Genomic DNA, 14,163 nt, shown 5'->3' on the forward strand with positions numbered 1-14,163 from the left:
CTCCAATGACTTGCTCTGAACCTGCTCTGATAGACATCACATTTCTCGAGGGGGTGTTTTTGTGTCCCGTCGGCGCTACGCTGAAAGGAAGCTGATGTTTTAGTGATAAACATACCATGAATTCTCAGCCTCACATGTATTATCAGTGAAGCAGCTGTCGACTCGGGGCATGATGTCATCGCAGATAACAGTCTGGGCTCTGTGGATTGCAGCTTTGAGAGTCGTGCGAGCTGCTTTGCCTCGACGTCCGGCCGCAGCGCTACTTCAGCGAGCTCTTCCTGCCATCTTCTCCTCGACTGCCCGTCCACCCACCCACCCTCACTCGCTCCCTTTCCCTCCCACTCGTGCTTCTCTACAGCGGAGTGCTGCAGTCGGGAGGAATCATGGAGGCTGGCTGTGTCGTTGCCGCGTTGATTGAGCATGCTGCCTCAGGACCCCAGGATGAACCAGGAAGTTGTGACGTCCTTCAGCGGTGAGCTACTCTCCTTTGTCAGCTGATGACGATCGCGCGGAGCTACGTAGATGCTCACCGGGAGACATGATGACATGACGCATGAATAAATGTCGTGGAGGGCGGAGCTTAAATGTACTGCTGAGTCCAGAGGGGGGGAAACGAATCCCGCTTAAAGGTCCATCAGCTCCAGAGCTCATGATATTTCCAGTAATTTTACACTGTGTGCATGTAATTAGCGCTGTCGCTGTGGAGCACATGAATTACACTGTGTCATTGTTCTTCACCTCATGACCTGATCTCATCAGGCTGAATCACTGTGACAGATCCAAGGCCCGTCTGCCTCTCTTTGTTGCTCATAATGCTTGAGCTGAATTAACCTCGCCCTCCTTTCCCAAATGCATTGAGTCACTTTTCAAGCCGAGTTTTTTTGTGTGTTTTTCTTGAAGCACTCCCCTTCTGGGAGGATTGCCTTTGTGGTCCTCTGAATAGATGAGCTTTGCTTTCCTTAACTCGCACAAAAGACGCCGTGGCTTTTTGTTGACACTGCTATTGTGTGAGATGCTATTCTCAGAAGTTATTCATCTGCTTCAAGTATTTGTTCACATTAAAATCAGTTCAAATGAGATTTTCTCTGGTTTTATTCCCCTCTGAATCTCTTTTTGGGCCACACTGAGAGCCAAGGCCCACTATTGTAAATTTACGTCTCACTTGCTCCCTCTGGTGTATTTTTGAAAAAGCTGCAAATCTTATTTGGGCACCGATACTGCACGGATGTCAACATTATGAAATCACCTTTCAGGTGTTTTAACTTTTGCATGTGATTTTCCTGTCTGTTTCTGCAGCCATTTTCCACCATTTACTGACCTGGGTGAAGATGAAGGCAGAACCAACAACCTTCCAGAAGAGAAACAGCAACAGCAGACGTCCACTGCCATGGTTCACTCCCACACTCAAAACTCTGACTCATCGATGTGGAAAAAAAAAGAAAAGAAAAACACATACTGGGCCATTTTTTCAGCAAACTAGGAATTTGTTGTTTTCTGATTGATGCACACAGATTAGAAGACATGACATGCATGAACAGCGGTCGGCAGGGTTACAACAGCATTACAGAATGGGATTACAATAGCGGTGCGGTAAAGAGTTCAAAAACGGAATAGAGTTTTCAGTCCATCTGGATTTTTCTCTTGTTTTTTCCTATAATTAAACATTTTGGGGTGCAATTTGTTGTTTAAATAGCCTCTAACAGATTTTTAAGCCTTGCTTAAGCCTTACTGAATTGCTTTGAGTAGTGGGCAGCACAGTATCATCGCTTTTTGGTGTAACAGCGGTCACATAAAGTCATGTGGGGGGGGGGGGGTGCCTAACCCTAACCCTTTATAACATCCTTTTATTACCAAATAAATGGCTTTCGCAGTCTTCCTGTGCATCACTGGCGATCTTTTCATGTCTACTCCATCCTTTTTGCAGGTCAGGAGTGATGACATCACAGCCGAGCCCCTGCTGCGCTCCTGCGTTAGCACGGCCAGCATGAAGGTCAAGAACATGAAGAAGTAGGTGCTGTCAGTGACTGTGCTGTAGCTGAAACAGGGCTGTTATCCAGGCTAGTGAAACAAGGAGCTATGAAATGGCACAGACAGAAGGAGCAGCCTCCATCTCGTCTCCTACTCCTACACATACAGGCCTAATGTATTTGTCTTTCTTTTTTCTCTGTGCTTTTACCTCCATCCATTTTGCTTTGTTTTTTTGAATGCTGCTCCGTTTTTTTAGGCTTACATTCCCTAAAGGTCATTTCCCCAGGCTGGCAGAGTGCGCCCATTTCCACTATGAGAATGTCGACTTTGGCAACGTTCAGGTGAGTCCTGGAAATACTTGCCTTCGGCAGCAGTCATGCACTACGTTTCACGTTTGCCTTTTTTTAAATGTGCGAGAAATGCATCCGTCATGAAATGCAGCATGGGAGAGAAATCAATACTTTGTTCTTCTGGAACTTCTTGCTCTTCTTCTTCTTCTCACATTTAATCTATAAGGGTATCATTTTACCAGGAGGAGCCACATAATATGTGTTTGTCCACCATCATGTTGAAATGGTGGTGTTCATGGTAAAATGCCCAAATATATATTTGATGATCACCATGAAGTTTGGTGCAGGTGTTTGTGTTCCTATTAGGGTGAGCATTGACAAACATGCTAACATGATATTAAGTAGGTGAAAGTAGATTTTTTTTTTCCTGCCTGCATTGTCATCGTGAGCATGCTAGCATTGAGCCCAGAGCATAGCCCTATTATACCAGAAGCATGACTGCAGACTGTCTTTAAATATCCTGTCATCATGGGTTTGATGCAATTATTTTGCACAGATTGACTCTCATCAGTTAAAAAAACAAACATTTGAATGTATTTAATTATTCATATGTTTAAGAGTGAGCATGTTTGAAGAGGTATTAATGGAGGACGACGCTCAGTCACTTTAAATGACTTTTAACATCTGGTGAATCTCAGTGCAGTTCAGGCTGCTGGCCAACAGAGGGCAGTACAGACTTCTATCTACAACAAGAAGCTGCCAATGCAGTGCATGACTCGTGCATGCATGAAGCCAGCCTACCTTACATCTGTTTCCAGGATGGCTTCATCAGTAAAGTGAAAGAGCACCATCGTGACCTTGGTCACCTTGAAAAGCTTCACATGGTCAACAAAAGAGAGAATTTCTGCACACACACACCCGTGCACATTCAGTGCCACTCTGAAATCAGTTGAGATTTGCTCTTAGTTCTGCATGTCATCATCTAAAAGACCAGCTTTTCTCCTTGTTTATCCACAATTTGTCTGCTCCTATATTCAGACGGTGGCAGCAGGAAGGGAAGCTACTGATCAGGTGTCATGTATCCTAATGGCAGAGCAGCAGAAGGACAGCAGACTGCCTCTGTCTGCAGTCAGTCTCCCTGATCCCTCTGCCGATTAGCATCAGTCGCCGCCTAGAGGGTGACACGAAGGAGACTTCTTTTTGAGGGCTCGCCCTTATACCTTGCACAGCTTCATCTCTGTATGATGGATGATTATGTGAATCTGTGTTGAGCCACTCAAACACCGCCCTTTGTTACCAAAGTAAGGAGAGCAATCGAGAGAGCAACGGAAAGGGAGATGGGGGGGGGAGGGCGATGGATGCAAAGTACAGGAGCGGGGGGAGGGGGAAAGGATGGAAAGCGGCTAGCAGGAAAGGGGTGAGCAACACAGGGGGGGGGAGCATCCTTTTTTAATATATTTTCTGCTCTGAATACAGCAGTGATAGCGAGGCAGTCCCGAACCTCCTGATTGAGTATTTTATGTCAGGCCGCAGTCGAGTCCAGAGCAGCTTTTAAAACAGGGATTGGCTTGTTGGAGGATCTTACTCAGGTCCAGGACCGCGTCACACAAAGAGAGTCCCTCTTCCTGCAGCTGCAGATGGATGTCTGAGATGCCTTAGAGGCAGGTAAACTGAATATGTGTTGTGATTGTGCACCGACGCAGAGTGGGCATCAAAGATGTGAGCATCATACAGGAAGTGATGCTTAAGCATGACTGGAAATCTAGATTTAATTTGTCTGTTTCCTTGCTCCGTTTATGTAATGCAAGACTTTGTTTTTTTTTTTATATATATTTTATTTATCTTGGTTGATCTTTAATTCTCTGTACGGATGTGTCTTCATCCTCCACCCTTACTGTACTTGATTCAGACAGTTAGTATCGGAGCGTATTTCAAGCAGATCCTCCTCCATGACTTATTGAAGAACAATCTTTCATTGCGCCTTCAGAAACTAGGTTGTTGTCTTGTGCAGCAGTATAATGTGGATGAGTTGCTTACAGTTATAAATAACCAGAACTTCCCTTCTGGGCCTTTGTCTGTCAAGGTACTCCTAAACTCCAGCTTTGATTTTCCTCTGTTGTGGGGAAAGAATGAAACCGGATATATGCTAAAACTACGAGCCCTAATATCGTACCAGTTTATGTATTATTCATCCATATTGTGGGAATTATAGTGAAGCTTTCCTAAAATGTACTTTTATTTCAGAGAAATCTTAATCTCAGATTTTTAGATCTTGTTTCTGCAGGTTTCTCCGGCGAATAAACGGATTCTGACGCAGATTTTTTAAAGAAGTGTTTTTTTTTTTGCATTGAAAATCCTTAGAAAACATTTTGACAGATTTCTTTTTCAGGGAATCCTTGTCTTTTTCTTTAATAGCTGACGTTTGCAGAGGGCCAGAACGAAGGACCCAAGACTGGTCTAGACTCCAAAGAGCTGGTCTTTCTGATCCAGATTGGTTGCCAGGTAACATCACTCATTCATCACATCCAGAAAATATGAAGTAGAATAATATCTTAAATTACTTTGTAACCCCCCCCCCCCCCCCCTCACTTCTCTGTGTCAGGGCCGAAGCTGGCTGGTCAAGAGATCGTACGAAGACTTCCGCGTTCTCGACAAACACCTGCACTTGTGCATTTATGACCGCCGTTACTCAGAGCTCGTCGAGCTGCCGAGAAACGACACGTTAAAGGACACTGCTGAGGTACCACCGAGCAGCATCGTGTTTAGACACGGGTCTATCTGATGATGTATTTAGTCCGTTTAGTCAGTGTTGAGTGGGAAATATCAGACTAGAGGAAATGTTCACAACAATTTGTTTCCATTCAGTCAGTAACAAAGATGCTGGCCAGCTACCTGTCCCGCTTCTCAGCCATCGCTGACAACAAGATCAACTGTGGTCCAGTGCTGACATGGATGGAGGTATCAATACAACAAACAGAGAAGATATTTAATCGATTTATTACCTCCGCCGAGGAGGTTATGTGTTCGTCTGCGTTGGTTTGTTAGTCTGTCTGTTTGTCCATTTGTTCTTTTAGCAAGTCTGGATGAAATTATCAGGAAATGTTGGGAACAGATAACAACATTTTGGTGATGATCCACAAGAGATAATGGATTCTTGGTTCACCAATTATTAAATTGGTATCAGCTAAACTACACCATAGGAAATATCAGGAAACTACTGATTGGTTATCTTAATTAAACCACCCTCATTAACATATTCATTGATTTAAGTGCCAGTCTTGGACGATGATGAGTTCATTATTTTCTTTCCAGATTGACAACAAGGGGAACCATCTGCTGGTGTCTGAGGAGGCCTCCATCAACGTCCCTGCTATCGCGGCTGCCCACGTCACCAAACGTTACACAGCCCAGGCCACCGACGAGCTGACCTTTGAGGTGACCTCTGACGGAGCCCAGCGTCGTTTCTTGTGCTCAGCCGTGTCGGACTTGGTCCTCACTGTCTCTTCCTCTGTGATCCAGGTGGGAGACATTGTGTCGGTCATAGACATGCCTCCAAAAGAAGACACAGGGTGGTGGCGAGGGAAACACGGTTTTCAGGTGACGCTCCTGAAACTACTTCATTAATGCTTCCATGGAGGTTGTTTTCATGCCTTTTTGTTTGTTTGTTTAGGTTTTCAACAGGATTCTGTGTAAACTACCAAATAGATTTCCATGAAATTTGGTGTGATGGGAAAGACCCAAATTAATTTTGATGCGGATGCATGGTTCTTCTGCTCGAACATTTGAGTCTGGTGGTTTTAGTGGATTGGCTTCTACGAGTGTGTGCAATTTGGTTCATGTTCAAATTAAAATCCAGATTGACTAGATTTAAAAGCTTGGCTGTTGCAAATCCACGAACCTTAAATGATATACGTGGATCAAATGCACCTGGACACAGTTTTTGGTGGCTGAAATGCAAACACCTGCTGACATCTCATCTAACTGAGAGCTAATTAAGTCGTGTGCGATTTGAGGTTTGCTATTGTATTACGACAAATCCCACCTGACTGGATATCAATGGGTGCAACAGGAAGTGTAACGACACTTTAAAATGGTAAATGGACTGCACTTAAACACCTTCACGGTGTCCAAAGCGCTTTACCATTAAGCCTCGCATTCACCCGCTCACCGTCCTTGCCCAAGGACACTTTGACACGTGGACAGACAGAGCTGGGATTCAAACCGCTTACCTACCGGCCGCTGGACGACCCGCTCTACAGACTGAACCATTTCCTTCTTAAGTCTCTCACTGTGCGTCAGTGACACCGTTAGATGTGTTATTAACGCTTCTGTCATCGTGCAGGTCGGTTTCTTTCCCTGCGACTGTGTCGAGCTGATAAATGACAAGATCCCTCCCAGCGTTCAGAGCTCCGTGCCGAAACCAGGTATTTCTCGCTGTTTGTGCTGCCGCCTCGTGATTTATTGAATCCTTGCCGCAGTGATGTGAGACGCATTGATTACATGTGTGCATTACGTGAGTCCCTGAGTGTGTGTGTGCATCATCTTAATCAGTGTGTAAGAAGCATGGAAAGCTGGTAACGTTCCTGAGGACTTTCATGAAGTCTCGACCGCCGCCCCAGAAGCTGCGGCAGCGAGGTATCCTCAGAGAACGCGTGTTTGGCTGCGACCTCGGGGAGCATCTTCACAACTCGGGACACGAGGGTAAATCATTGCTTTTATTTCCTCTTTTAGTTTCTGTTATGCAATTCTTACCTGCTGGCAAGTTACACTGGAACGTTTCAAACTCGAAATACCCCAAGAAGGGATAACACGGTGAAGCCAATGCCTGTGCGGCGGATTTGTGGTTCATTGTTTGATGTGAACGGAGTTGTTGGTGTGAATGGCTACTTCCTGTTTATCAGCCGGATGAGCAACAGCATAGATCTTCAGATTGTTGAAAGCTGGTTTTTTTTTTACCCTTCATTTTTTAAGGAGAGATCAGTCTGTGTCAGTTTCTCGTATAGCCACGTGGGGAGTGGCCCCGCGATGCGCTGGCGACGTGTCCGGGGTGTACCCCGCCTCATAGTCACCTGGGATAGGCTCCAACCACACCTGTGATAAGCCCATAAGGGATTTCCAACCTTTTTTATGCCATGGACTCCTAGAAAACTTTAAATAGGTTCTTGCAACCCCCCTACAAAAGTAATATCTCATATGAAGATGAAGGTATTAGCAAAAATGATAAATGCATTCTTAAATTATTATTATTATTATTTGTATTTATGTAATTATTTATTTTGCAAAATTGCAGAATCCAATTCACCCCCCTTCATCCGACTGAAGAGAAACTCCAGCCTCTCACTGTCGCCTGTGTCTTCTAGTCCCTCAGGTCGTGAAGAGCTGCGCAGACTTCATCGAGAAACACGGGGTTGTGGATGGAATTTACAGACTGTCTGGGATTTCCTCCAACATCCAGAAACTGAGGTTTGGACCCATATCAGTAATTAAACGGATTAAAGCTTTAACCTGAAATGGTTTGTTGTATGACGGGAACCTCACAGGTGCAGCGCTGTATGTTATTTATTGTTTTTAAAAATACAAATAGATAGAATCCATTCTTCTCTATTATTTTTCTTGTATATTTTATGGTTGCAGCGATGTTTGGATTTGTTTCAGTTCAGTTTCGTTCAGCAGAAGCCGCGTATGGCGTTACAGTGTCCTCCTAGTTTTTGTGTTTTCATCATGACAGATGGGCAGCAGGACGACTCCCACTCGCTTCTATATTTTCCTCTTCATTTCTGTCATCCAGACACGAGTTTGACTCTGAGCAAATCCCAGACCTGACCAGAGACATCTTCAGACAGGACATTCACTCCGTGGGTTCCCTGTGCAAGCTGTACTTCAGGGAGCTGCCCAACCCTCTGCTGACCTACCAGCTCTATGACAGATTCTCAGTAAGGGCCATGGTGGGGAATGGAAATCGGTGCGGCTGTTAGACCAGTAAAGTCTTTTAAGGGTAACATCCTTTTGCTTGGCGGTAATCAAAGAACTAGATACGGAATGTAAAATTTCAGCCCATGGCTAAGTACTAAAAAAAGGGGTCATTGCACAGCAGGGGGGACGAGCACACTAAAACAGAATAGCAGATTAAGTGAGACTGGCTGCTCTGAAAAACAAAGCCCAAAAAGAAAAGCAGATGAAGAGAGCAGGAAGGCTGAGGCTACTCTGCTGGGAGCATCAGCCCAGCGTTGATGCACTGCTTCATTCTCTGTGCTAACAGGAGGCTGTTTCTGCAGCCACAGATGAGGAGAGGCTGGTCAAGATCCACAATGTCATCCAGCAGCTGCCCCCTCCACATTACAGGTTAGAGCGCCGTGTTGCACCCTGGTGGCCAGAAGTGGTACTGTGTGCCCTCTGCTACATTTACATTGTTGTATTTCTATGTAAATAGGGGGTTATCTTTTTATTCACCTTTTGTATGTCTTTTTTTAAATTTTCAATTGAAATATATAATAAACATTGACCCTTCTTTATCCACAGGACGTTGGAGCACCTCATGAGACACCTCTCCCATCTGGCCACCTTCAGCTCCGTCACTAACATGCACACTAAGAACCTGGCTATTGTCTGGGCGCCTAACCTCCTCAGGTGACTCCTACATTATTCATCCTATTCTGTGCAGCTCCATGCAAACAGCCAAGCTGACGCTGTAAGGCCAAAGTCACTGATTGCTTCAGATGTCCCAGGGACAGTGAAGTGGGGCATGTCTCAACGGTCCAGAGCCCTGAAATAGGCTGCGCTGTCCCCTAACTGCGTTTCAGGTCCAGACAGATCGAGTCGGCCTGTTTTAGTGGAACGGCTGCCTTCATGGAAGTGCGCATCCAGTCGGTGGTGGTGGAGTTCATACTCAACAACACTGAGGCTCTCTTCAGCCCTAAACTCAGTGCCATCATACGGGAAAGCACAGGTAGCTGAAATGGGATACAGCGTGAAGTGTTGTGCCCAATCTGAGGTTCTATTATGTCTCTCACACATCTCCAAACACCTACTCGCAGGGAACAACAACTTATCCAGACCCAAGTCCCTGCTGGTCTGCTCCCCATCCACAAAGTTGCTGTCTCTGGAAGAGGCCCAGGCTCGCACCCAGGCCCAGCTGGGCTCCCCGGCCACCCCCCCCTGCGTCAGCCACAGTGACTACATTGAGGTTGGGGAGGGACCCGGAGCTCTTCTTGGCAAGTTCCACACAGTCATCGAGCTTCCAGTGGAGAGGTAGATTTCTCAAACCCTAATTTGTTTGAGTACGTCACAATGCTTCGGAATGTGTTTGGTCATATTTTGTAGTGCTGTACAGTGTAGTTCACACATTACTGTAAAAAGCTGTTAACTACAGAGGAACCTCGGGTCTCTAACATAATTCCTTCTGCAAAAAAAAACGGCTCGGCTCCACTCGTCAGTTCAAACTCCGAAAATCTTTGACTTCCGAGGCATTTTAAACTGCATTTTTTGTTCGAGAACCGAGGTTCCACTGTAATTTCATTTCATTCATTTGTTCTGTGAATATTGACAAATAACAACAACTATTTTCTGGTTGCATCTGTTTCTGTGTGACAATTTGCAGCTTTTCTTGAATCAGAAATCTATTAGTTCGGTTTTTTTTAATGGTTTTTTGTACTAATTCACTGCATTTGAAGCTGTAACCTTGAAACCAGGATGTTTTTTTCCTGGCCATCCCCCCCCCCCCTCCCCATCTTTTTAATGCTTGTGTGAGGTCACTAGAAACTTTGGAAACGACATATGAAACAGGGATCCAGAGGTTGATCTGTTTCTATTGCAGCAAGCGGCCTCCTGCTAAAGCTAAGAAGTCGCCTGTGGGAAACTGGCTCTCCTTTTTCCATCTGGGCAAATCCCAGTCTGTGTCGAAACGTAAACTGAAGCGACACCCCAGCGAGCCTAATGAGATAAAGAGCATTGCACTGCCAGGTCAGCCCACTTCCACTGTTACACAAGCAACGTTGTTTTTTCCAACACGAGAACCTTTCCTTTTGCACGTTTTAAATTAACTACTCTAGATGTTAGATGCATTCAAATATTTTCCGTCTCTTAATCAGTGAGAATGCAATAAATTGTGAAACATTATTTGCAGGTGGAAGAGGGGATAGCGGCACGTTGCGCTCTACCAAAAGCGAGGAGTCCCTCACCTCTTTGCATAACGTAGAAGGTGCGTGGTCACTACATCAAACACGTTCTACACGGCAATGCCCTGCTTTGTTGGCGTTGATGTGCGTGTTTGTCTCCATCTCAGGGGACCCTCGGAATTACCGCCCTCGCAGACCTCGTTCGACTAGCCAGGCCATTTCTGTCGTCCGTAGAGATGACCAGTCTCACACCAGAAGTAAAGGCGACCACAGAACACACCCACTGACTGATAGGAACGCTGGTTCTGATCGGGGCCACAGCACAGCGTGCGTTTCACCTCCACAACAGGAGGACGATCTCGATCTTTGTCCACCTGCTGCAGGCATCTCCAGTTTGGACTTTGACCCCATGTCTTTTCAGTGCAGCCCACCCTCAGCTATTCCTGGACTGCAACACACCAAAGGTGGAAACAAAGGGAGCAAGAGTGTGGGATGCTCCAGCGAGTCGGAGCCGATCTCCTCTCCTAACAACAACATCAGCAGCTCTCAGTCGCCAGATATTAGCCCGATTCTCGGCAATGGAGGAAGGGAGGCTACCCCGAAGTCGCTCTCCCCTAAACTCAGGAAGAAATCTTTTAAGACACAAGCAGATGTTCAGCGAGCATCTGATTCTTCTCCACTCCTCCTGTCGGTGCCTCCCCCAGGGGAGAAGCGTGAAGGCCAGCTGGCTGAAGGAAAGGTGGGGAGACCGTCCTACCAACACCGCAGCCCAGCGTCAGCGCTGACGGACCTCAGTCAGTCTGCACAGAACCTGCCTGATCCAGGTCAGTACACCTCCTCTTTAACATTACACATGCTATACTCTTTATACTTAGCACACATAGCTCATTCTATAGTTTCTTATGAAAGCTTTTGTGTTTTGTCCCATCATGTCTTACCATAGCTCTGTTTGTCCTGTCATACTGTAGCGTTGTTTGTCTTATCCCTCCCCAGGAGCAGCTGGACTTATGAGTTCAGTGTCTGTTCTCCTTCCTCACCCTCCCTCGACGAGTGCCGCACGCAAGTTGGCTTTGGCTCTGGCTGAGTCGGCCCATATGGCCAGCAGCGGCGCCCAGAGAACAGGCGACATCCCATCCCACCGTTTTCGGAGAGCGGAAGCTCCTCACGTCCAGGAAAAACCACCCCGGCCCTCCGTCCTCAATCTGAGAGACCCCTCCCAAAATGACTCCCAGTGGCAAACGTCAGCGCGCAACCCCATGGGAAGCCACTGCTGCCGTCATCCCGTTCATTTCCTTCCTGCTCACCTCGACTCTGAGCCGCTGCAGGTCACCGACGGACAGGAAAGTATAAGTAATTTAACACCTAATGTCAGCCCGCTCGGCTGGGGGAGTTTGGAGGATTGCAGCGCGGAGAGGAGCGACTCCAGAGCGGAAAAAGAGCTCAGAGATGTCACACGAGGAGAACCCACCTGTCAGAGCGTCGGCGTTTCAACGCCCACTCAGCCCGCATGCTCCACTCACAGCCAGTCAACGTCGCCTGTGTACGTGAACACCGACTCGATCAATATATTTAATTTCCGTGCAGTTCTGGCAGAGACCTCCATGCCTGCCTCCATCGAGGAGGTCCTCCCGCGCTCGCTGCAGCCCCCCCCATCGCATCTCTACAACCCAGAGGAGCCACCTCTAGGCCCTTCTGAGGATGTCTACAGTATTCATCGCCATCAGCATCATCGGCCGATTCAAGCAGGACGACTGCCTGCACGTCGCTGCCTTCGGCCAGGAGCTCTACCGCGCTACCAGTTTGGGCAAAAGGGCGTGTACAGGCAGTCCTCTGAGGGTCACTGCAGCACTTTAGGGTTCAGACACCCATGGCCGCCTCATTACGGACATCAACGCTGCGATGAGCACCTTATCAGTGGCCACCTCAGCCCATGGCAGAGATCAGAAGATAGGATGCTTTGGCAGCCGGCCATCCGGAGGGCTCGCTCCTTCCATGCTCCTCAGCTTAGTCGCTATGAGCTGGCAGAGAGGGCAGACGTCCTGCCGCCTGATTCGCTGTTTTATACCGAGCACATGTCCAGCCAGGAGGTGCCCTATCAGAGGCTGATTCAGACTGGCATCAGCTCGGTTCAGCCACAGTTTGAGAACAGCCGCGCCGACTATCGTTACAGCCCCTATTTTGACATTAACCCAATCGATGGCGCCTGCTATTACGTGGAGGCTGGCCAGCAACGCGGCGTCCAACACGGCCAGCCCAACACAATGCGTTCCAAAAGGGAAAGCAGGCAATCCGATTACTATAACTACTCTCCTAAACGCCTCCCACCCATGAACAGGGAGTTTCACGTGGAAAGCAGGGATGCAGAAATGTTTGAAAGATTTGCTTATCGGCCAGTCAAGCACGAGGGTAAATCCAGACCTAAAAAAACATGTCTGCCCATATCACCTACTGAGAGTCCGAGCTCACCTGTTGACTCAAGGGGCACAGACGTAATGCACACGAGGAGCAGGTCAGATCCTGGAAATGCCTGCCTCCTTTCCATCAGCAGGGCGGAAAATCAAGATTCTGTATTAGCTACATCACCGACTTCCCCGAGGTCCCAACAAGCCGACCTGGAGGTCACCGATCAGCAATACGGCCAGCGGTCAAGCGCCGAACCAGGACCACACGGGGAGATGCAGATCAAGCGGCAGCCACCACTTCGAAAAGTTCCCTCACTTCCCGAAAGAGGCTGCCCGAGCCTCAAGAACGTCGAGCACAATAACAGAAGCCATACACGAGGTCACAACCAGGAGGGGTTAACGACGGCCAAGAGCGGCAGCAGCTACTCGGGTGCCGTGAAACCCGGCATCCTCAGGAGGCCGGGGAGGTCGCAGAGCACCAGAGAAAACCGCCACCACCATTATCAACACATCAAATCCTCTCTGGAGCCTGAGCAGCTGGGATATTTCTCCACTCAGCCCACCAGAAGGACACAGAGCACTAAAGTCAAGCCCACACTATACGATCACACGGAGGGGCATTATGCAACCCCCAAACCTAAATCCACAAGATCCAGCAAAGCCGGGGGTGGGTATTTGCCTAGCCAGGGCTGTATGTCTCCCCACGGGCACAGACTTCTGTCCAATGCTCTGGGCCAGGAGGTTTTTTATCACACTCCACTGAGATCTGAGGCTGGGGTCTACGAGTGATTCCAGCAACGGGTTTTTATCTGATTCCACACCGGGGCCAAAGGGAAACAGCACTTTATCCTCTGCCAGACCAACTGACTGTTGTGTTGAAAGATTATAGTTTACCCTTCAGAAGCTGCTAAAAAAAAGAGAGAGAGAAGTGAGGCTGCTGCTGGGCAACGCGCCCCCACCCATCGCTGCAAGTCTCACGTTCTCTAATGGCTTTTGATGGAGTTCAAAGGGAACAAATTTGAGTTGATTGCAGATGTTAAAATAAATATAAAACAAATAATAAAGGTAATGGTACGAGACATGCTTGATAAAAAATATTGCTTCTATATTTTATTTAATGCCTAAACAGCAAGAGATTAAAAGCTAACATAGGTTGATTTATGACTATGAATGAAGTTTAGGAATGTATATAACATAGCTTTGATGTTAATGTGTTCTGTCCGTCTAAACAACGCAGCTAACTCGCACTGTGCATTTGATGTCTATTCTGGTCTGTTCAGACGTCCACAAGCACTTTTGAGAATAACTGTGTCTGAAGCCCGTTTGTCTTAACATGGCGTACATGAAACCTCGTGATTGACGATACACAATTATTTTTTTTCCGTGACA

The 14,163-nt window shown here is 47.1% G+C and overlaps 1 protein-coding gene across 1 annotated transcript; it reads left to right on the forward strand.

Annotated features, from left to right (window-relative positions):
* Window positions 1-383: 383 nt before the first annotated feature.
* Window positions 384-13,731, forward strand: LOC137915171 (rho GTPase-activating protein 32-like). The gene is made up of 21 exons (XM_068758614.1): window positions 384-472; window positions 1,297-1,390; window positions 1,925-2,007; window positions 2,225-2,309; window positions 4,674-4,760; window positions 4,861-4,998; window positions 5,124-5,216; window positions 5,571-5,693; window positions 5,778-5,855; window positions 6,601-6,682; window positions 6,810-6,959; window positions 7,619-7,721; window positions 8,047-8,191; window positions 8,518-8,600; window positions 8,778-8,885; window positions 9,059-9,204; window positions 9,293-9,506; window positions 10,072-10,217; window positions 10,381-10,455; window positions 10,540-11,196; window positions 11,366-13,731. The coding sequence occupies exons 1-21, from the start codon at window positions 384-386 to the stop codon at window positions 13,561-13,563; spliced, it is 4,977 nt and encodes a 1,658-aa protein (XP_068614715.1). The 3' UTR covers window positions 13,564-13,731.
* Window positions 13,732-14,163: the final 432 nt, after the last annotated feature.

The sequence above is a fragment of the Brachionichthys hirsutus genome, unplaced genomic scaffold (genome assembly GCF_040956055.1).
Source record: "Brachionichthys hirsutus isolate HB-005 unplaced genomic scaffold, CSIRO-AGI_Bhir_v1 contig_989, whole genome shotgun sequence".
Lineage (NCBI taxonomy): Eukaryota > Metazoa > Chordata > Actinopteri > Lophiiformes > Brachionichthyidae > Brachionichthys > Brachionichthys hirsutus.

Bases quoted from the DNA above. Each gene is read 5' to 3' on its own strand.
- LOC137915171 (XM_068758614.1), top strand. From the start codon at position 384: ATGGAGGCTGGCTGTGTCGTTGCCGCGTTGATTGAGCATGCTGCCTCA. The intron at 8,886-9,058 runs GTGACTCCTACA...ACTGCGTTTCAG, and splicing joins TGGGCGCCTAACCTCCTCAG to GTCCAGACAGATCGAGTCGG. The intron at 10,218-10,380 runs GTCAGCCCACTT...CATTATTTGCAG, and splicing joins AAAGAGCATTGCACTGCCAG to GTGGAAGAGGGGATAGCGGC.